This window comes from Bufo bufo, chromosome 1, assembly GCF_905171765.1.
Source record: "Bufo bufo chromosome 1, aBufBuf1.1, whole genome shotgun sequence".
Taxonomy (NCBI): domain Eukaryota; kingdom Metazoa; phylum Chordata; class Amphibia; order Anura; family Bufonidae; genus Bufo; species Bufo bufo.
This window is the reverse complement of record NC_053389.1, coordinates 780,999,738-781,018,721: the sequence shown is the minus strand read 5'-3', so window position 1 is coordinate 781,018,721 and position 18,984 is coordinate 780,999,738. Positions and strand designations below refer to the sequence as shown.

The window sequence follows — 18,984 nt, the reverse complement described above, 5'->3', positions numbered from 1 at the left end:
AGGAACCACAAGCACAGCAGCCAATCAGATGGCATCTTTAATTTGCAAACGGAAAAGCTGGAATCTGATTGGATGATAGAAGTACCAATGATAATTTTTCTCTCTAATAGTTTTTACACGATCGACCTCGTCTTAAAGTGGTTTTCTACAACCTCGATATTTCTATGGGGGGGTGGAGAAGGTGTCGACATCTTGTGACCGAGGTCATACAACGGGTTACTTTACCATGACTGTGGCCCTCGTGCCTAATTCTATACGTTCCACTATTTCTCATGGGGGACGTTAAATAACACGACGATACAAGGTGATGTAACAATAAAAAAAAATGATATAGCATTGAATGACAAAATATATGTTTATATACAGTATATATCTACATTTATGTATATCATTAATCCATAAGATTGCTCCTCCTCCTGGACGCCCATCACTTTTAATACTTTAAGGATAAAACGGAAGATTCTTAAAGGGAACCTGTCACCGGGATTTTGAGTATAGAGCTGAGGACATGGGTTGCTAGATGGCCGCTAGCACGTCCGCAATACCCAGTCCCCATAGCTCTCTGTGCTTTTATTGTGTAAAAAAAACGATTTGATATATATGCAAATTAACATAAAAGAGTCATATCTTACTTGTGTGACCAGAGAAGAGTCATATTTTAAGCTCTGGCTCATTTCAGGTTAATTTGCATATGTATCAAATCGGTTTTTATACACAATAAAAGCACACAGAGCTATGGGGACTGGGTATTGCGGACGTGCTAGCGGCCATCTAGCAACCCATGTCCTCAGCTCTATACCCAAAATCCTGTTGACAGGTTGCCTTTAAAGGGCTTATCCACCATTAGCAAAAAAAAAAGAGTCTAATTTCCCACAAAAACAGCGTCACTTTTGTCTACAGGTCTTGTCTGGTATTACACCTGAAAGGAGATGAGCTGCAATATTGGACACGACCCGTAGACAAGAGTGGCGCTGTTTATGGTCGTAAAAGGAGATGTCAAGCCTTTACTATGTTGATGGGCTTGGGTCCGACACCGCTGCTATTTACTAAGCCATTACTTAGTAAAGGGTGGACAACCCCTTTAAAGTAGACTCTTTTTGTCTAATCTTGTACAACCCCTTTAACATGGATAAGCTGCTCATGCACTCAGCCACCTCAACATACATTGCGGCCCGGCCACTTTAGATCCTAACCCAAGTCCCCGGGCAACAGAACCAGCCGCGGAGCCACCATGCTGCCTTCACTATGCTGATAGTGGACTCCTGGCATGTCTATGGCCACCAATCATTGCTGACTAACATCGTAGATTTCATTGGCTACCATGGGCAGCAAGGTTGCTTTTAGTTACTTTGTACTACTATTTATACAAGGCACGGCCTCCATTATCATTATTAGTGAGTGGATGTTACTTTGACCTGAATAGATTTATACAAAAATACTAAAAATGGAGCACACATATTCAAGAGGTCATTCTAAGTATATCTAACCTACGATGCTGGGATACTACAGCCTATATTAGGAAAATGACCCTAAATTATGGTGTATATTGTTAAACATTTAAGGAGTTGTCCAGGTGCTATTTATTTATTTAAAAGGGTCAGTATGGCTTAATAAAAAGTAATATCACCTAATTAATCCCCCTCCACTCCCGTTCCGATGCTGCCAATGTTTTTCCACTGGTGTCTACTTCCTGGTCCCTCTCAACATGGAAATGTGACTGCTGAGGCAGGTCACCGCTGTGGCCAATGACTAGCTGAGGCAGGTCACCGCTGTGGCCAATGACTGGCTGAGGCAGGTCACCGCTGTGGCCAATGACTAGCTGAGGCAGGTCACCGCTGTGGCCAATGACTGGCTGAGGCAGGTCACCGCTGTGGCCAATGACTGGCTGAGGCAGGTCACCGCTGTGGCCAATGACTGGCTGAGGCAGGTCACCGCTGTGGTCAATGACTGGCTGAGGCAGGTCACCGCTGTGGCCAATGACTAGCTGAGGCAGGTCACCGCTGTGGCCAATGACTAGCTGAGGCAGGTCACCGCTGTGGCCAATGACTGCTGAGGCAGGTCACCGCTGTGGCCAATGACTGGCTGAGGCAGGTCACCGCTGTGGCCAATGACTGGCTGAGGCAGGTCACCGCTGTGGCCAATGACTGGCTGAGGCAGGTCACCGCTGTGGCCAATGACTGGCTGAGGCAGGTCACCGCTGTGGCCAATGACTGGCTGAGGCAGGTCACCGCTGTGGCCAATGACTGGCTGAGGCAGGTCACCGCTGTGGTCAATGACTGGCTGAGGCAGGTCACCGCTGTGGCCAATGACTAGCTGAGGCAGGTCACCGCTGTGGCCAATGACTAGCTGAGGCAGGTCACCGCTGTGGCCAATGACTGGCGTCACCGCTGTGGCCAATGACTGGCTGAGGCAGGTCACCGCTGTGGTCAATGACTAGCTGAGGCAGGTCACCGCTGTGGCCAATGACTGGCGTCACCGCTGTGGCCAATGACTAGCTGAGGCAGGTCACCGCTGTGGCCAATGACTAGCTGAGGCTGGTCACCGCTGTGGTCAATGACTGGCTGAGGCAGGTCACCGCTGTGGTCAATGACTGGCTGAGGCAGGTCACCGCTGTGGCCAATGACTAGCTGAGGCAGGTCACCGCTGTGGCCAATGACTAGCTGAGGCAGGTCACCGCTGTGGCCAATGACTGGCGTCACCGCTGTGGTCAATGACTGGCTGAGGCAGGTCACCGCTGTGGCCAATGACTGGCTGAGGCAGGTCACCGCTGTGGCCAATGACTGGCTGAGGCAGGTCACCGCTGTGGCCAATGACTGGCTGAGGCAGGTCACCGCTGTGGCCAATGACTGGCTGAGGCAGGTCACCGCTGTGGTCAATGACTGGCTGAGGCAGGTCACCGCTGTGGTCAATGACTGGCTGAGGCAGGTCACCGCTGTGGCCAATGACTGGCTGAGGCAGGTCACCGCTGTGGTCAATGACTGGCTGAGGCAGGTCACCGCTGTGGTCAATGACTGGCTGAGGCAGGTCACCGCTGTGGCCAGTGATTTGCAGACATTTTCTGTGTTAATAGGGTATAGGAATTAGAGACTGTTGGGAGACCTTGGAAGCATCATAATGAGAGCAACAAGGGATCAGACTGGCGAATGTTAGTTATTAGATTTTATATATATTTTTACAAGCGGACAACCCCTTTAAGAGGATTACTGTCACTGTAGAGTTGACCATTTTCCGCTTCTGTCAGGAATGTTCCACGACAGATACTACAACATCCATGGGGATTTGGTCATTTTAGCTCCAAAGCTGGAAAACTGGTTTGATGTGACCATACAAATGAGCACCAAGATAAAACGTGGATAGACCACCCAGATCAGTTCCCTTAGGGTGTGTAACCTTTATGACGAGTCTCACTACCCTGATTTCTTCAGTCAACCATCTAACTCCACAAGTGATCACCCAAATGTTGCCGTGCCCCTAATGTTTGCATCTAGGGCTCAGAGGAAGGCTCTTTATAAAGAGTCCACCTCCATGATTATTCCATCGACACAAGTGTTGGGCGATTTTGAAACACAGTCATACTCCATATCATTCATTCTTTTGAACAGTAACTTTTGGTGGTCATATTATATTCACTAGCTTCTTTTCCATCCAGTTTATGCTATCCTTCAAACATGTTCTAATGTACAGTACAGACCAAAAGTTTGGACACACCTTCTCATTCAAAGAGTTTTCTTTATTTTCTTGACTATGAAAATTGAAGATTCACACTGAAGGCATCAAAACTATGAATTAACACATGTGGAATTATATACATAACAAACAAGTGTGAAACAACTGAAAATATGTCATATTCTAGGTTCTTCAAAGTAGCCACCTTTTGCTTTGATTACTGCTTTGCACACTCTTGGCATTCTCTTGATGAGCTTCAAGAGGTAGTCCCCTGAAATGGTTTTCACTTCACAGGTGTGCCCTGTCAGGTTTAATAAGTAGGATTGCTTGCCTTATAAATGGGGTTGGGACCATCAGTTGCGTTGAGGAGAAGTCAGGTGGATACACAGCTGATAGTCCTACTGAATAGACTGTTAGAATTTGTATTATGGCAAGAAAAAAGCAGCTAAGTAAAGAAAAACGAGTGGCCATCATTACTTTAAGAAATGAAGGTCAGTCAGTCAGCCGAAAAATTGGGAAAACTTTGAAAGTAAGGGCTATTTGACCATAGGAGAGTGATGGGGTGCTGCACCAGATGACTTGGCCTCCACAGTCTCCGGACCTGAACCCAATCGAGATGGTTTGGGGTGAGCTGGACCGCAGAGTGAAAGCAAAAGGGCCAACAAGTGCTAAGCATCTCTGGGAACTCCTTCAAGACTGTTGGAAGACCATTTCAGGTGACTACCTCTTGAAGCTCATCAAGAGAATGCCAAGAGTGTGCAAAGCAGTAATCAAAGCAAAAGGTGGCTACTTTGAAGAACCTAGAATATGACATATTTTCAGTTGTTTCACACTTGTTTGTTATGTATATAATTCCACATGTGTTAATTCATAGTTTTGATGCCTTCATAGTCATGAAAATAAAGAAAACTCTTTGAATGAGAAGGTGTGTCCAAACTTTTGGTCTGTACTGTATTTCCTATGAAATAATCTTCTTTCTCCTTTTAAAACTTCCTTTAAAAAAATAAATTGTACATATGTCCTTAAAGCTATGTAGTCATCTCCATATGTTCTCCAGCTTCATACCATCCCCACCACAGAAGACAGTATAATCGCATGCATTTTGTTCCTGGCACCCTGAGCTCAGATGATGAAGGAAGACATCTTCTCCTTTGATTGTAAGCAGTAACTGGATCCATCATAAAAGAACTCATAGGAAAAGTCGAGGAGCATTGTGCTGTCCTTCCATCCAGAAAGGCAACCCTTAAGATCTACTCAGTTTAAAATCAGTTTCTACAACATGGGAAACAAGCTCACTCACACTACTATTAATGGTGCCCATGGTACCACAGTAGCAAATTTCCCATAGGATGTAGTCTTGGTGCCTAAAAGGAATAAATTCAGAGCCTGCATCGGTGGTTTATAGTGTGGAGTCCCTAACCATATGTCCATTGTCAGCCAATATTCTCCTCTCGGTATTTGTTGACTTGACAGAGGGCGAGTACTTGGACCCTCGATTGCAGCAATAGCAAAGGATCTGCTTGAAGGTGGCTCTCATCTCATTGTCTCTGTATGAGTACACAATGGGATTGATGACGGAGTTGAACTCGGCAAGGAGCAGGAAGTATTTCTCAACAGCCAGAACATTGCACTGTTTGCAATCTAAGCCATCCAGAAGGAGGACAATTTGGCCTGGAGTCCAGCAGATGACAAACGCACCTGGAAGAAATGGTAAAGACATGGGCATAAGAATTTGAGATAACACTGAAAACGGTATACACAAAATATGGACTCTTTTATCGTGCAAGTTGAAAGGTGCCTATACCCATAAGAATAAAATAGACCAAAACTGCCGACTTTGGAGGGACCAGTCAACCAGCTCATGTGCATGGGGGTGTCCCAACATCATCTGTTGGAGGAAAGAAGCATTGGACAAGTTGAATTTCAAAGGTTGATCATTTTGTTCTCATGGGAGATAGGCCACCGCTAAAGGTGTCCGGCACTGCTGCAATTCCTCATCCCCAAGGAGAATCATCGTTTCTGGGCAGCAGATACCCATTTAGACAGCACGTTCTGCTGCCCAGAAACAAGTCGACTGCACCAGTGATACTTTCATTCAATGAATAAACGTTTGCTTATATAATCAGGTGATTGGTGGCTCCTTTACACAGGGCAATTATCAGGAACGACCAATCCTAGGAACACTCCTTCCTGATAATTGTCCCAATTATTGGCCTGTGTAGTAAGCCTTTAGTCATAGCCTACGCAGGCTACAACTAAGAACAATCCTCTTTGTTTGAAATGTGTAGGTTTCTTCTTTGTATTAAGATAGTCTTTTAATAAATTTAGAATTAACTACTGAAGATCTGAACTACGTACGAATGCTGGAGTTTACCATTTTCACGATAAAACTTCTCCTACACCACCACCTTAGGACCGGTGGAAACCATGAGAGTTTGACCTTTGTCGTCTTTATGAAAAGACAAATCAGGTCTAACGTTTTTGGATCACAGAACATAGCCTGCTCCTTCCTCTCCACTGGATATAGGACACAAGAAATCCCAGTAGACAAAATTTACTTCTTGAGACGTTATTTTTATGTGGGTTCCTATTGCTTAGGTACTGGATGGATCTGAAGAGTCTACATTCATTTGTCCACGGTTGGGATGATGACATAAGTCCATGTTATAGATGCGTCCTATACCTTTCCACACGTTTCGTGAAGGACTCCAAGATACAAATTCTTCTGCAGACACATGCCCGATAAAGTAATGCAAAATCATGTATTTTTTTTTTAAGCAAGATATAGTGCACCTTTTCATGTGGGACATCCCAAACCAAGAGGAACGATAAGGAAGAACACATCTTTATTCAGCTCATGATCCGTAAGGACATACTTCTAATGACAGTGCTCCTCAAAAACCAGTATTGTATTGGAACATCACAGATCCTATCATTATTTACAGCTGTGCTCCCACGCGGGTGACGCCATGAGCCATGTTTACGACGGGCATTGTTAGGACGTGTGCCAAAGGTCTTTCTGCACCACTTAATATCATTGCATAACTCACACAGAAACTATGTACAACAATATGCCGGGCTATAGTTGTCATTTTAGTAGGAACCAAGAGGACAGACTGGGGATGAAGCGGTCACAGACTGAGCTTTTCTCCTCTCTGACCCTCACCCTTCATTTCTAAACGTTTTGGTTACACCCCAATGACTTATTCTCGGCTATCCGACAACAGCCAGCCCTGTCCTATAAAATGGGTGTGTGCCCGAGTACAGCAAACGAGGAGTTAAAAGTCATGAATCCACCCTGTATAAAGTGGAAAAACGCCTCCTCCTCGCCCAGCAGACAAGCAGTAATTACAGTGTCCTTGATCCTACGATGAGTGTCCTATAAGCTTCTCAAAACTGACCAAAGCTGGGCCTACACATGCAACAGCTGCTGGCCTAAGATCGTTTGGCTGACAGCTATCTTTCCCGATTCCCTAACAACTCCTCCATACACATGCACGTTCGGCACCTCTCGTGGTGGACTATCTCCTGGTGAAAATATTCACTTCGCCCGACCCTTCTCTCAGGAGCTCCCACCTTCGGTAGAGTATCGGCATAACCTGGCGTTCTCGCCAGGTTGGTTGACAATACATTAATGTACTCAACTAACTAAAGGAAAATTTCAAACATGGCCGACTTCTTTCCAAAAGTAGTAGTGTCACGGGCGTTGCGGGAAAAGGTGCCCAATTTTTCCGCGCGAGTGCAAAACATTGTAATGTGTTTTGCACTCGAGTGAGAAAAATCGTGCATGTTTGGTACCCAAACCTGAACTTCTTCACAGAAGTTCGGGTTTGGGATCGGTGTTCTGTAGATTGTATTATTGTCCCCAATAACATGCTTATAAGGGAAAATAATAGCATTCTGAATACAAAATGCATAGTACAATAGCGCTGGAGGGGTTAAAAATAAATAAAAAATAATTTAACTCATCTTAATCCACTTGATCGCACAGCCCGGCTTCTCTTCGATCTCCTTCCTTGCTGATTGCAGGAAAAGGACCTGTGGTGACGTCACTCCGGTCATCACATGATCCATCACCATGGTAAAAGATCATGTGACGGACCATGTGATGACCGAAGTGACGTCACCACAGGTCCTTTTCCTGCAATCAGCAAAGAAGGAGACCGAAGAGATGCCGGCTGCGCGATCAAGTGGATTAAGATGAGTTTAAGTATTTTTATTTATTTTTTAACCCCTTCAGCCCTATTGTACTATGCATTCTGTATTCAGAATGCTATTATTTTCCCTTATAACCATGTTATAAGGGAAAATAATAATGATCGGGTCCCCATCCCGATCGTCTCCTAGCAACAGTGCGTGAAAATCGCACCGCATCCGCACTTGCTTGCGATTTTCACGCAACCCCATTCATTTCTATGGGGCCTGCGTTACGTAAGAAACGCACAAAGAGGAGCATGCTGCGATTTTCACGCAACGCACAAGTGATGCGTGAAAATCACCGCTCGTGTGCACAGCCCCATAGAAATGAATGGGTCGGGATTCAGTGCGGGTGCAATGCGGTCAACTCACGCATCGCATCCGCGCGGAAATCTCGCCCGTGTGAAAGGGGCCTTACAGTTAATAAAAACGTTACCTTTATGAGCAATCCTGGACTTATAAAACCGGCAAAAAACATCTTAGTAGCATATGCAAATGAGGGCTTGCAAGTGCCCAGGGGCGGCGTTACCCTCGTAGGTGCCCAGCTAGCTCAGCCTTATCGTCGCTTCCCCCCGCCCATTCTTTCCCTCTGCCCGCCCATCCTTTCCCTCTGACCGCCCATCTACTTACTTCTTGTTTCGCCGAGATCCCGCGCCTGCGCACTCAGTCCTTCGGCCGGCGCATGTGCACTGCGATGCCCAGTCCTTGTACGGCATTACAGTAAATAATGCGCATGCGCCGGCTAACGGCGTGAAAACACCACAAAGGAGGCGGTCCATCGGCGCATGCGCATTAATTACTGTGATGCCGTACAAGGAATGGGCATCGCAGTGCACATGCGCCGACCAACAGACTGAGTGCGCAGGCGCAGGATCTCGGCGAAACAAGAAGTAAGTAGATGGGCGGTCAGAGGGAAAGGATGGGCGGGCAGAGGGAAAGAATGGGCGGGGAGAAGCGACGATAAGGCTGAGCTAGCTGGGCACCTACGAGGGTAACGCCGCCCCTGGGCACTTGTGAGCCCTCATTTGCATATGCAACTAAGATGTTTTTTGCCGGTTTTATAAGTCCAGGATTGCTCATAAAGGTAAAGTTTTTATTAACTGTAAGGCTGCTAGAAAGCTATGGGAAGGGTTAAAAAGGTGAAACTTTGATGACAGACTCCCTTTAAGAGTACAAATACTAAAATTGTGCAGTTTTCACACTGGCCACTAGGCCTAGTAATAGGACCAGACTTCCTGTTTACAGATACGCTTTACAGCAGCCACGTGGGCCACAGACACAGTAGATTGGAGGGGACTTCTGTGTGTTTTCTGGGCATGCTCTGTGACCAGTGCAGAGGTCATTGTACAGGGAGGGAGTAGATAAGCCGTTGACCATCACCCATGGAGAATGGTGGATCCTCTATGATCTATTCATAGGTGTTATCTGTCATTGTAATCCCGCCTATGATGATAACGAGATGACTGCTGAAAAGTGATCTGTACAGACCAAGAAGTTGGAAAACTGAATGAATTTTGGATTTTTCAAAAATATATATAGTGACTTACCTGATCCCTGCCGCTAGATTCTGGCTCCTTTGCTCCCCCGCTGATCTCCGATCTCCCCATGTAAACATCCGGTGATGTCACTGAGACACATCACCGCTGCGGACAGTCATTGGCTGCGGTGGTCACGTCAAACTGAATGTTGATAAGGGGAGACTGGAGATCTGCAGTGACGGAGGGGAGAGAATCAGCCGAAAACCAGCAGCGGGTATCAGGCAAGTATGATATCCTCCACAAGTCTGGCCATGCTGGGTTTGCCTAAAACAACCCCTTTAAGAACAGCCATACATTGTATTCATTACTTTGCATAGAGAATATTAGTGAAGTACAATGTATGTCTGCATCTATTCATACAAAGGACCACTTATCTGACAATACTCAGGCAACTTTATGGTTGAAGGGGTTGTCCCATGAAAAATATCCTCGAGTTTTCAAACCAGCTCCTGGTTCTCAATACTTGTGTAATTGCATGTAATTAAAAATGTAGTATAGCCACTGAGTTATTCAAAAAAATCTACTGTATAGCGCCACCTGCTGATTATTTCAAATTTGTTTGTCCTGCACTCTGAGAAGGTCGCACATGCTCAGTTTCATTCATATAGTGGTTGTGGTTGGTATTGCTGCTCAGCCCCATTCACGTCAATGTGGCTGAGCTGTTCCTAGGCCACGTGACTCATGAATGTGTCATCACCGGCCTAGGAAAAGCAGGGAGAAGGCCGTAGCACTCCCAGGAGAGCCGCTGCCTTCTCATACAGCTGATCAGCGGGGGTCCCGGGTGTCGGACCCACACCGATCAGATACTGATGACCTGTCCTGAGGAAAAAGTCCTGAGGAGTTATAATTATAAAAGTTTCATTAGGGCATTAGGGACATCATATTAAAATTACAAAGGTTTAGTTAATCTTTAAAGGGGCTGTCCTACGAAAAATATTCTACCAGCACCTGCATCTGAATACTTTTGTAACTGCATGCAATAAAAAATTTAGCATAGCCAGTAAGTTATTCAATAAAATGTATCTGTACAGCGCCACCTGCTGTTTGTTCTTTCTCCTATTTCTTTGACCTGCTCACTGAGATGGCCGCACATGCTCAGTTTCATCCTTCAACTGCCTCCTGAGCTGTGATAGAGAGAGCTGAGACACGCCCCCTGAGCTGTGATAGGGAGAGCTGAGACACGCCCCCTGAGCTGTGATAGGGAGAGCTGAGACACGCCCCCTAAGCTGTGATAGGGAGAGCTGACACACGCCCCCTAAGCTGTGATAGGGAGAGCTGACACACGCCCCCTGAGCTGTGATAGGGAGAGCTGAGACACGCCCTCCTAGCTGCAGCAGAATGGACACACCCCTTTGAGCTGTTAGCTTGATATACATCTAGCAGAGCAATGAATGTGGAGATCTCTGGATCCATGTGAGGTACAGGGCTGGTTCTAGCTTTGTTAGAAAGAGATTGTCATGTCCTGTATGATGTCTGATTCTCATTTTTTACATTGGGATAATCCCTTTAACTAGTCTGACCTCAGTCTCCTGTATCGTGTGTAGAGGTGTCATTTTCTAGTCTCTGCCGGTCAGCCCTGTGTTCCAGGGTTTGTCACCATGTGTCACTGCTTGGTGACGCTGAGTCACCCTTTATATAAGGCCGATCTCGAGGGGATCCTGTCTCCAGCTGTGCAAACATCATGGTCATTTATTCCCTGTGATGCATAACTGCTTCTAAAATCCAGATGTTTCAACTTATTCCGTCTCTGCACGCCTGGCGTCCTCTTATAGCCGGCGCCACTAAGACACCCACTGACCAGCGCAGTCCCTGTACAGAACAGGCAGTACCTCTTTATCTCATCTCATACCACAGGGCATTTTTTATTCTGTTGAATTCATAGACAAAAAATGTATAAAATATATAATTTGCCTCTATATGAATTCAAAGGCATGTGGAGGTATAGAGCGGCTGCACAGAGGTACAGAGCTCCTGCACTGTGGGTGGTAAGGGTTGTATAATATAGTCATGTATTCAGACATGGGCAGATAGCTTGGATCTACTGGAGAGGTAAGCAGTTTGGGACTTGAAGGAACCACAAAAAAAACACAAAAAAACCCCCACAAAACAATCTGTTCCGACCTTAATCTCCCCCTTCCCTTTGAACCCATCTTGCTGGTAAAACTGAGAGAAATCTAGAAAGAAATCTCTGTGTGTCCCAGGAGATCAGCTATGACCCCCCTCCTCCTCCATAGGATGTAAGACATCTGGCTGCAGCAGGAGCCGCCTCCTCCTCCATATGATGTAAGACATCTGGCTGCAGCAGGAGCCCCCTCCTCCTCCATATGATGTAAGACATCTGGCTGCAGCAGGAGCCCCCTCCTTCTCCATAGGATGCAAGACAGCTGGCTGCAGCAGGAGCCCCCTCCTCCTCCATAGGATGCAAGACAGCTGGCTGCAGCAGGAGCCCCCTCCTCCTCCATAGGATGCAAGACAGCAGGCTGCAGCAAGAGCCCCCTCCTCCTCCATAGGATGCAAGACAGCTGGCTGCAGCAGGAGCCCCCTCCTCCTCCATAGGATGCAAGACAGCTGGCTGCAGCAGGAGCCCCCTCCTCCTCCTCCATAGGATGCAAGACAGCTGGCGGCAGCAGGAGCCCCCTCCTCCTCCATAGGATGTAAGACAGCTGGCTGCAGCAGGAGCCCCCTCCTCCTCCATAGGATGCAAGACAGCTGGCTGCAGCAGGAGCCCCCTCCTCCTCCATAGGATGCAAGACAGCTGGCTGCAGCAGGAGCCCCCTCCCCCCTTCTGCAGCCAGATCATTTTCTATGGTCACTATAGACCTCTTGGGATGCCTGATGTATCAGGAGGGACCTGACTGGGGGAGGTTGGGGGGGCATGTCAGTATGCACAGAGGGAAGCCGGTGATCATTGGCAGGGAACCAGTGTGGAATCGGGAAGGTAAGTATTTTACAGTTTGCCACTTTGCAATCTTGAACCTGAATTGCTAGATTTCTTTAAATCACAAAAAATCTCTTTCTGACAAGGAATACTGGTGTCAGCTATCTTCTCCACAAACCTGCACCACTGCATTGCCCGAACATAGGGGTAGGTGGGTGGCACTTAACACCCGGGGCGACCCTCCGGTTGGGATCTGCAACTAAAAAGATGGAAAGGAGGTCGCCATAAGTGCTCTGCTCTGTTTTTAAAGTCTCATTTGCCCAGCAATGTCAGAGGAACTTTTTGTTGAACTGAGCCCAGCAGGCAACATGGGGGAGAGGGACAGATGGGAGCAGAGATGTCTGCAGGGTCAGGATGAAGACGAGCACTGGGAACGTCTGGATGAAAAGAAGTGGAAGAGGGACAGGTATGAATAGCACATGAAGGAAGACATCTGCAGAAGGAGGATCTCCACAAACACAGCTGCTGTGACTCCATCTCTCCACAATCTCCTTTGATAAGGCAAGAATGTGGTTTGAGGGAAAAGTTCAGGCTTTGTCCATTCAGCATTATAGGAGGTTCTGGCTCCAGAGGAGGACGGAAATCCCGGGGCTCCATGTACACAACTGCCTTCAGGATCCGTGTGATATGGAAATGGCTACCCACGGGGGTCAATCCCTTCTCCACGTCCACCCGCCGTGACTAAATGTTCTGGAGAGGTGGAGGGGTGGCCACCTGTACGAGCCCAGGAAACCCATGCCTGTCAGTCACTTATCTGAATGGCCCATGTGTAAGGTTACATTTCTCCTGTAGGGGGCACTACAAGAAGAATGAATGGCCAAAAAAGCCAGAGCTGCACTAGAGATGGGTTTCGGCACCTTGGGGCGTCCCCGAAGCGGAGGATGCTTTCCCATCACTTGATGGAGAGGGCCGGCCCTGCCGAATCCTGCGGTGCTGCTCTGCTTCTGCCACTGTAGCAGAGCCTCAGCGCGATGAGATGGCAGGGGAAGCACCCTCAGGTGCCGAAATCTGCTTAATGAGACAAACCGATTCGCTCATCACTAACCTGCACCAATCTGCTGATTGCTGAGTCAGCCTCTACTGTCTTTACTGGTATGCCTGTTCATAGGATCTGTCTGGTACTGAAGAGAATCGGGCTGTGCTGCAATACCACACACAACCTGTGGACTGATGGGGTGCTGTTTCCTAATCCTGGATAATCCCTTTAAAATGAAAAAAAATAATAATAATTGCGGTCCGCTCCAGTGGATACTGTATATGGGATTATATTCCCATCTACTAGCAGTGCTCAGTTTAAATTTTCTGTGGCAGTTACAGGAAAAGAGGGAGAGAGCTACAGTAGAAAGGAGACACCCCTGAGCTGTGATAGGGAGAGAGCCACAGTAGAAAGGAGACACCCCCGAGCTGTGATAGGGAGAGAGCTACAGTAGAAAGGAGACACCCCCGAGCTGTGATAGGGAGAGAGCTACAGTAGAAAGGAGACACCCCCGAGCTGTGATAGGGAGAGAGCTACAGTAGAAAGGAGACACCCCCGAGCTGTGATAGGGAGAAAGCTGCAGTAGAAAGGAGACACCCCCGAGCTGTGATAGGGAGAAAGCTGCAGTAGAAAGGAGACACCCCCGAGCTGTGATAGGGAGAAAGCTACAGTAGAAAGGAGACACCCCCGAGCTGTGATAGGGAGAAAGCTACAGTAGAAAGGAGACACCCCCGAGCTGTGATAGGGAGAGAGCTGCAGTAGAAAGGAGACACCCCCGAGCTGTGATAAGGAGAGAGCTACAGTAGAAAGGAGACACCCCCGAGCTGTAATAGGGAGAAAGCTACAGTAGAAAGGAGACACCCCCGAGCTGTGATGGGGAGAGAGCTACAGTAGAAAGGAGACAGCCCCGAGCTGTGATAGGGAGAAAGCTACAGGAGAAAGGAGACACCCCCGAGCTGTGATGGGGAGAGAGCTACAGGAGAAAGGAGACACCCCCGAGCTGTGATGGGGAGAGAGCTACAGTAGAAAGGAGACACCCCCGAGCTGTGATAGGGAGAAAGCTACAGTAGAAAGGAGACACCCCCGAGCTGTAATAGGGAGAAAGCTACAGTAGAAAGGAGACACCCCCGAGCTGTGATAGGGAGAAAGCTGCAGTAGAAAGGAGACACCCCCGAGCTGTGATAGGGAGAGAGCTGCAGTAGAAAGGAGACACCCCCGAGCTGTGATAGGGAGAAAGCTGCAGTAGCAAGGAGACACCCCCGAGCTGTGGTAGAAAGAGAGCTGCAGTAGAAAGGACATGCTCCCTGAGATGCCAGCCTGAAATATATCTAGCAGAGCATTTGGAGCAGTGAATGGTGACATCTCTGGAGCCATCTGAGGTACAGGGTGAGATCGCCATGTACTGTATGATGTCTGATTTTCATGTTTCACATTAGTCATGGGATAACCCCTTTAAAGGTTTCCACAGCGGTCAACTGAACGGCAATTACTGAATACTTCTGGATCATAGGGTTACATAACTCCTGGTGTGTCATGATGACAGCGACCGCAGCACGCTGAGACTTATCCTACCATGAAGCTAGAGGCTCACCAAGGCTGCAGGAGATGACAGAGGACGCAACAGTTTGTGAATTTGCTGGAAAAAAATAAATAAAATAAAAAATGGTTTCAAACAAAAAGGCTATTGAAACCTTACCCTCTACAGGGTTAGTAAATCTCCCCGTGTCTTCTTTCTTTTCTCAGAAAGAGCGCCACTCTTGTTCGTAGGCTGTGAGTGGTATTACAGCTCAGCCGCATTCTTTGTGAATGGTGCCTGGTGGCGGCAATACCAGACATGGCCTGTAGAAACGTGTGGCGCTGTTTACCAATACCATACAAACCCCTTTAAGGCAGGACTGTTGAGACGCCGACATCGTGTGGTCACCTACAGTCACCAGCATGACGCTCCACACATACAGATGGTACGGGCGGTCCAGAGGTCATACACATATATAGATGGAAGTCCTTACCACTGAAGATGAGGGACATACACATGCATCATATCATGGTGGGGAGGGCGGGGGGGGAGTGCAATACCTGCCAATAAATGCATTGAAAAACAATAAAGTCGCCCCCTCACCAGTCTGGGGTGGCTGATAACAGAGAACAGGAGACCACACAGCATATACAGGGGCTTACTCTCCCTACAGAAATCCATCTGCAAACGTATCTAGCGCTGCCAGGAAAGAGGGGTTGGGGTTTGGGGTTAAGATCCGGATTAGTGGGTAAGTGTAATAGTCCCGTGTTGTCACTTTCCTCTTGTTTGCTTTGTGCAACCAAAATAATAGCAGAATGCCTTCAGAGGACGGAGCTGGACAATGGATACCGCCCCGTGCCTGGCGGGGGAAGAGCGTGTCCCTCCCTAACCCCCCCCCCGGCCTGGGCGCCTCTCTATAGTCTATCAGTTCCCACATACACAGGTCACAGCTGCGGGGGGCTGGTCCCATTTCTTAAAAAATAATTGCTGTATCGGCCGCTTAAAGGCACAGTGACCTGCCGGGAGAAAAATGATGTTTTATAATATGCAAATGAGCCTCTAGGAGCAAAGGGGGCGTTACCGTTACACCTAGAGGCTCTGCTCTCTCTGTAACTGCCCAGCCCTCTGGACTTTGATGGACAGAGCCAGGTGGGATCACATTCACACTGCGTGGTCCTTTCAATCACAGTGCAGAAGGCACAGCAGTTGCAGAGAGAGCAGAGCCTCTAGGTGTAACGGCACCGCCCCCGTTGCTCCTAGAAGCTCATTTGCATATATTAATACATCATTTTTTTGCGGGCATGTGAACATGGGACCAACACAGATGTCTTCAGCTGCCAAGCGCCCATGTAACAGGTCAGCCAGCGTCATAGGTACAAAACTGCTGACAGATGCCGCTGACTCCACTCTCTCCTGTGCATCGTGGCTTCATGATGAATTATGAGTCGCTGTAAGGCCTCTTTCACACGCATAGCACCCGCACTGAATCCTGACCCATTCCTTTCAATGGGTCGTTTTTTTTCACGCATCAGTTCTGCGATGCGTGATAATCGCAGCGTGTTCTATATTCTGCGTTTTTCACGCAGCCCTTGCTCCATAGAAGTGAATGGGGTTTCAGTGAAAAACGCATTGTAATCCGGAAGCAGGCGCGGGTGCGATGCGTTTTTCACTGATGGTTGCTAAGGGATGTTGTTTGCAAACATTCCGTTTTTTATCACACGCGTGAAAAACGCATCAAAACGTATCGCACAACTGAACGCAATCGCAGACAAAACTGACTGAATTTGCTTGCAAAATGGCGCGAGTTTCACTGAACGCACCCGTCACGCTCGCGTGGAAGAGGCATAATCATTCCTGAAATCTGACACCTTAATAACATAAGCAGAGTGCGGTGCACTTCCCTCTCGGGCAGGACACGGGCGCACTGTGGGCACAATGACAAGCCCTGCCATGCAAGGGACATACTTTACTCCGCAGTTCTCGGCCTGGAATAAAAAGGAAGGAAGTTTCTGACCAGAGCTAGGTTGTCACAGTGCAGAGTATGTAGACGAGGACGCGCGGGGAATTCTTCAAACAGTTTGTCCGACCGCCCTGCAAAAACGGACTCATCTTTTGCAAGCCCCTCCGTTCCAGCAGAGTAGATAGATATCAAATGCTCAAATGTGGATCACCAATATGTAAGGGTCAGTATTAAAGGAGTGATCAATTGTAGTTATTAAAATGTAACTTTTAATCAATTAATTATCTAAGATAGATCACCCTTTGATAAACCAGGATACAAATAAACATGAGAAAAAATGATCAGTGAATAGAAACAGCTAGTGCACGGCGGCACTGATCTAAATAAACCGTGGTCCTACCACTCTGGCGACAGGTCCCTTGATATGGCAGCCCAGGTCCAATTAGAGACGGATAGCTTCTTTCATGGGCTATGATAACCATTCGTTGTCGGGGTAGTTGGACTACACCTATTCGCCCCTGTGGTGGCCCTAGCCTAATAAGTTAGAGCAGCCTCACCACAGGACACTCGTCCTTAAAAGGGCGACCCCGTCCGGAACCTGTCCCTAGCTCAAAGCCCTATATTTCCCTACTCTATTCCCGACATGCATGTTTGCATCATAATCATCAGGATCTGTAGGAAAGAACCTGAAAATGCCCTGAAGCGTGGGTGGAGGATTATCGGTCGTTCCACCTACCCTGAGGTAGGTAATTGAACATAACGTTCTACCTAGTAATCAGGTTGGTGAAGGCATCTTTCTTGGTGTTTTGTTCTTTCCTACAGATCCTGATGATTATGATGCAAACATGCATGTCTCCCCACCCAATGAGCTGACCATTGTGTGGGACCATGTTATCCATGCTTGTGCCAAACGCTTCAGACAGCCCCCTCCGCCTATAAAATCCAGAGGTCCCAATGGACCATACTGACAAAGGTCATCCTGATGGGACGACCCCATGTCATAGTATCACCGGTCACGTTACCACTGAGCTGGAACTCCACAATCTCTCGGGTGAAGAAGCCCTCAGTGGTCTCCTAATCTTTCACACTTGCGTTCTTTTCTTCCGGCATAGAGTTCCGTCGTCGGGGCTCTATGCTGGAAGAATCCTCCTGATCAGTTTTATCCTAATGCATTCTGAATGGAGAGAAATCCGTTCAGGATGCATCAGGATGTCTTCAGTTCCGGAACGGAACGTTTTTTGGCCGGAGAAAATACCGCAGCATGCTGCGCTTTTTGCTCCGGCCAAAAATCCGGAACACTTGCCGCAAGGCCGGATCCGGAATTAATGCCCATTGAAAGGCATTGATCCGGCCTTAAGCTAAACGTCGTTTCAGCGCATTGCCGGACACGACATTTAGCTTTTTCTGAATGGTTACCATGGCTGCCGGGACGCTAAAGTCCTGGCAGCCATGGTAAAGTGTAGTGGGGAGCGGGGGAGCAGTATACTTACCTTCCGTGCGGCTGCCCGGGCGCTCCAGAGTGACGTCAGGGCGCCCCAAGCGCATGGATCATGTGATCGCATGGATCACGTCATCCATGCGCATGGGGCGCTCTGACGTCATTCTGGAGCGCCCCGGGAGCCGCACGGACTGTAAGTATACTGCTCCCCCGCTCCCCGCTCCTACTATGGCAACCAGGACTTTAATAGCGTCCTGGCTGCCATAGTAACACTGAAAGCATTTGGAAGACGTCTTCAAATGCTTTCAGTTCACTTGCGTTTTTCCGGAGTGTAATTCCGGCAAGTGGAGTACACGCCGGATCCGGAGCCTTAGTGCAGAGTCTCCTTGGCTCAAAGACCTTTGGGGCTTGGTCAATGAGTCTTCTATGTATCTATGGGACTGTTATGCACTGGTTCCTTCACCCTAGAAATCAGTGGGGTTCCCAGTTCACAGATCACCCCCAGTGAGCTGTGGAAAGAGTACCTTCACTAATATGCCTTACCACTTGGAATACTTCAGTGGGACTCTCAAGCTAACAAACATTTAGACCTCTGTTATACCTGGAGGACATGGCTGACCATAGCACGTCCTTCCTCCACTATGTCAGGAGGACAAACGCTGATGCCGAATATCAAGAGGAAGGCTGCAGAGGTTCTGGCATGTGTGGAGCGATGCCTCACCATGATGTGCGGAGCATTACTGGATGATGAATGC

At 47.9% G+C, this 18,984-nt stretch overlaps 1 protein-coding gene across 2 annotated transcripts in view; it reads right to left on the bottom strand.

Annotated features, from left to right (window-relative positions):
* Positions 1 to 4,616: 4,616 nt before the first annotated feature.
* LPAR2 (lysophosphatidic acid receptor 2) overlaps positions 4,617 to 18,984 on the bottom strand; it is a 34,661-nt gene continuing 20,293 nt past the window's right edge. The window contains exon 3 of one of the 2 annotated variants that reach the window (XM_040414877.1): positions 4,617 to 5,364. In XM_040414877.1, coding sequence (XP_040270811.1) covers positions 5,066 to 5,364 — 299 coding nt within the window. In that variant the 3' untranslated portion in view covers positions 4,617 to 5,065. The remainder of the gene's footprint in view (positions 5,365 to 18,984) is intronic. The other variant, XM_040414878.1, reaches the window with a different exon arrangement.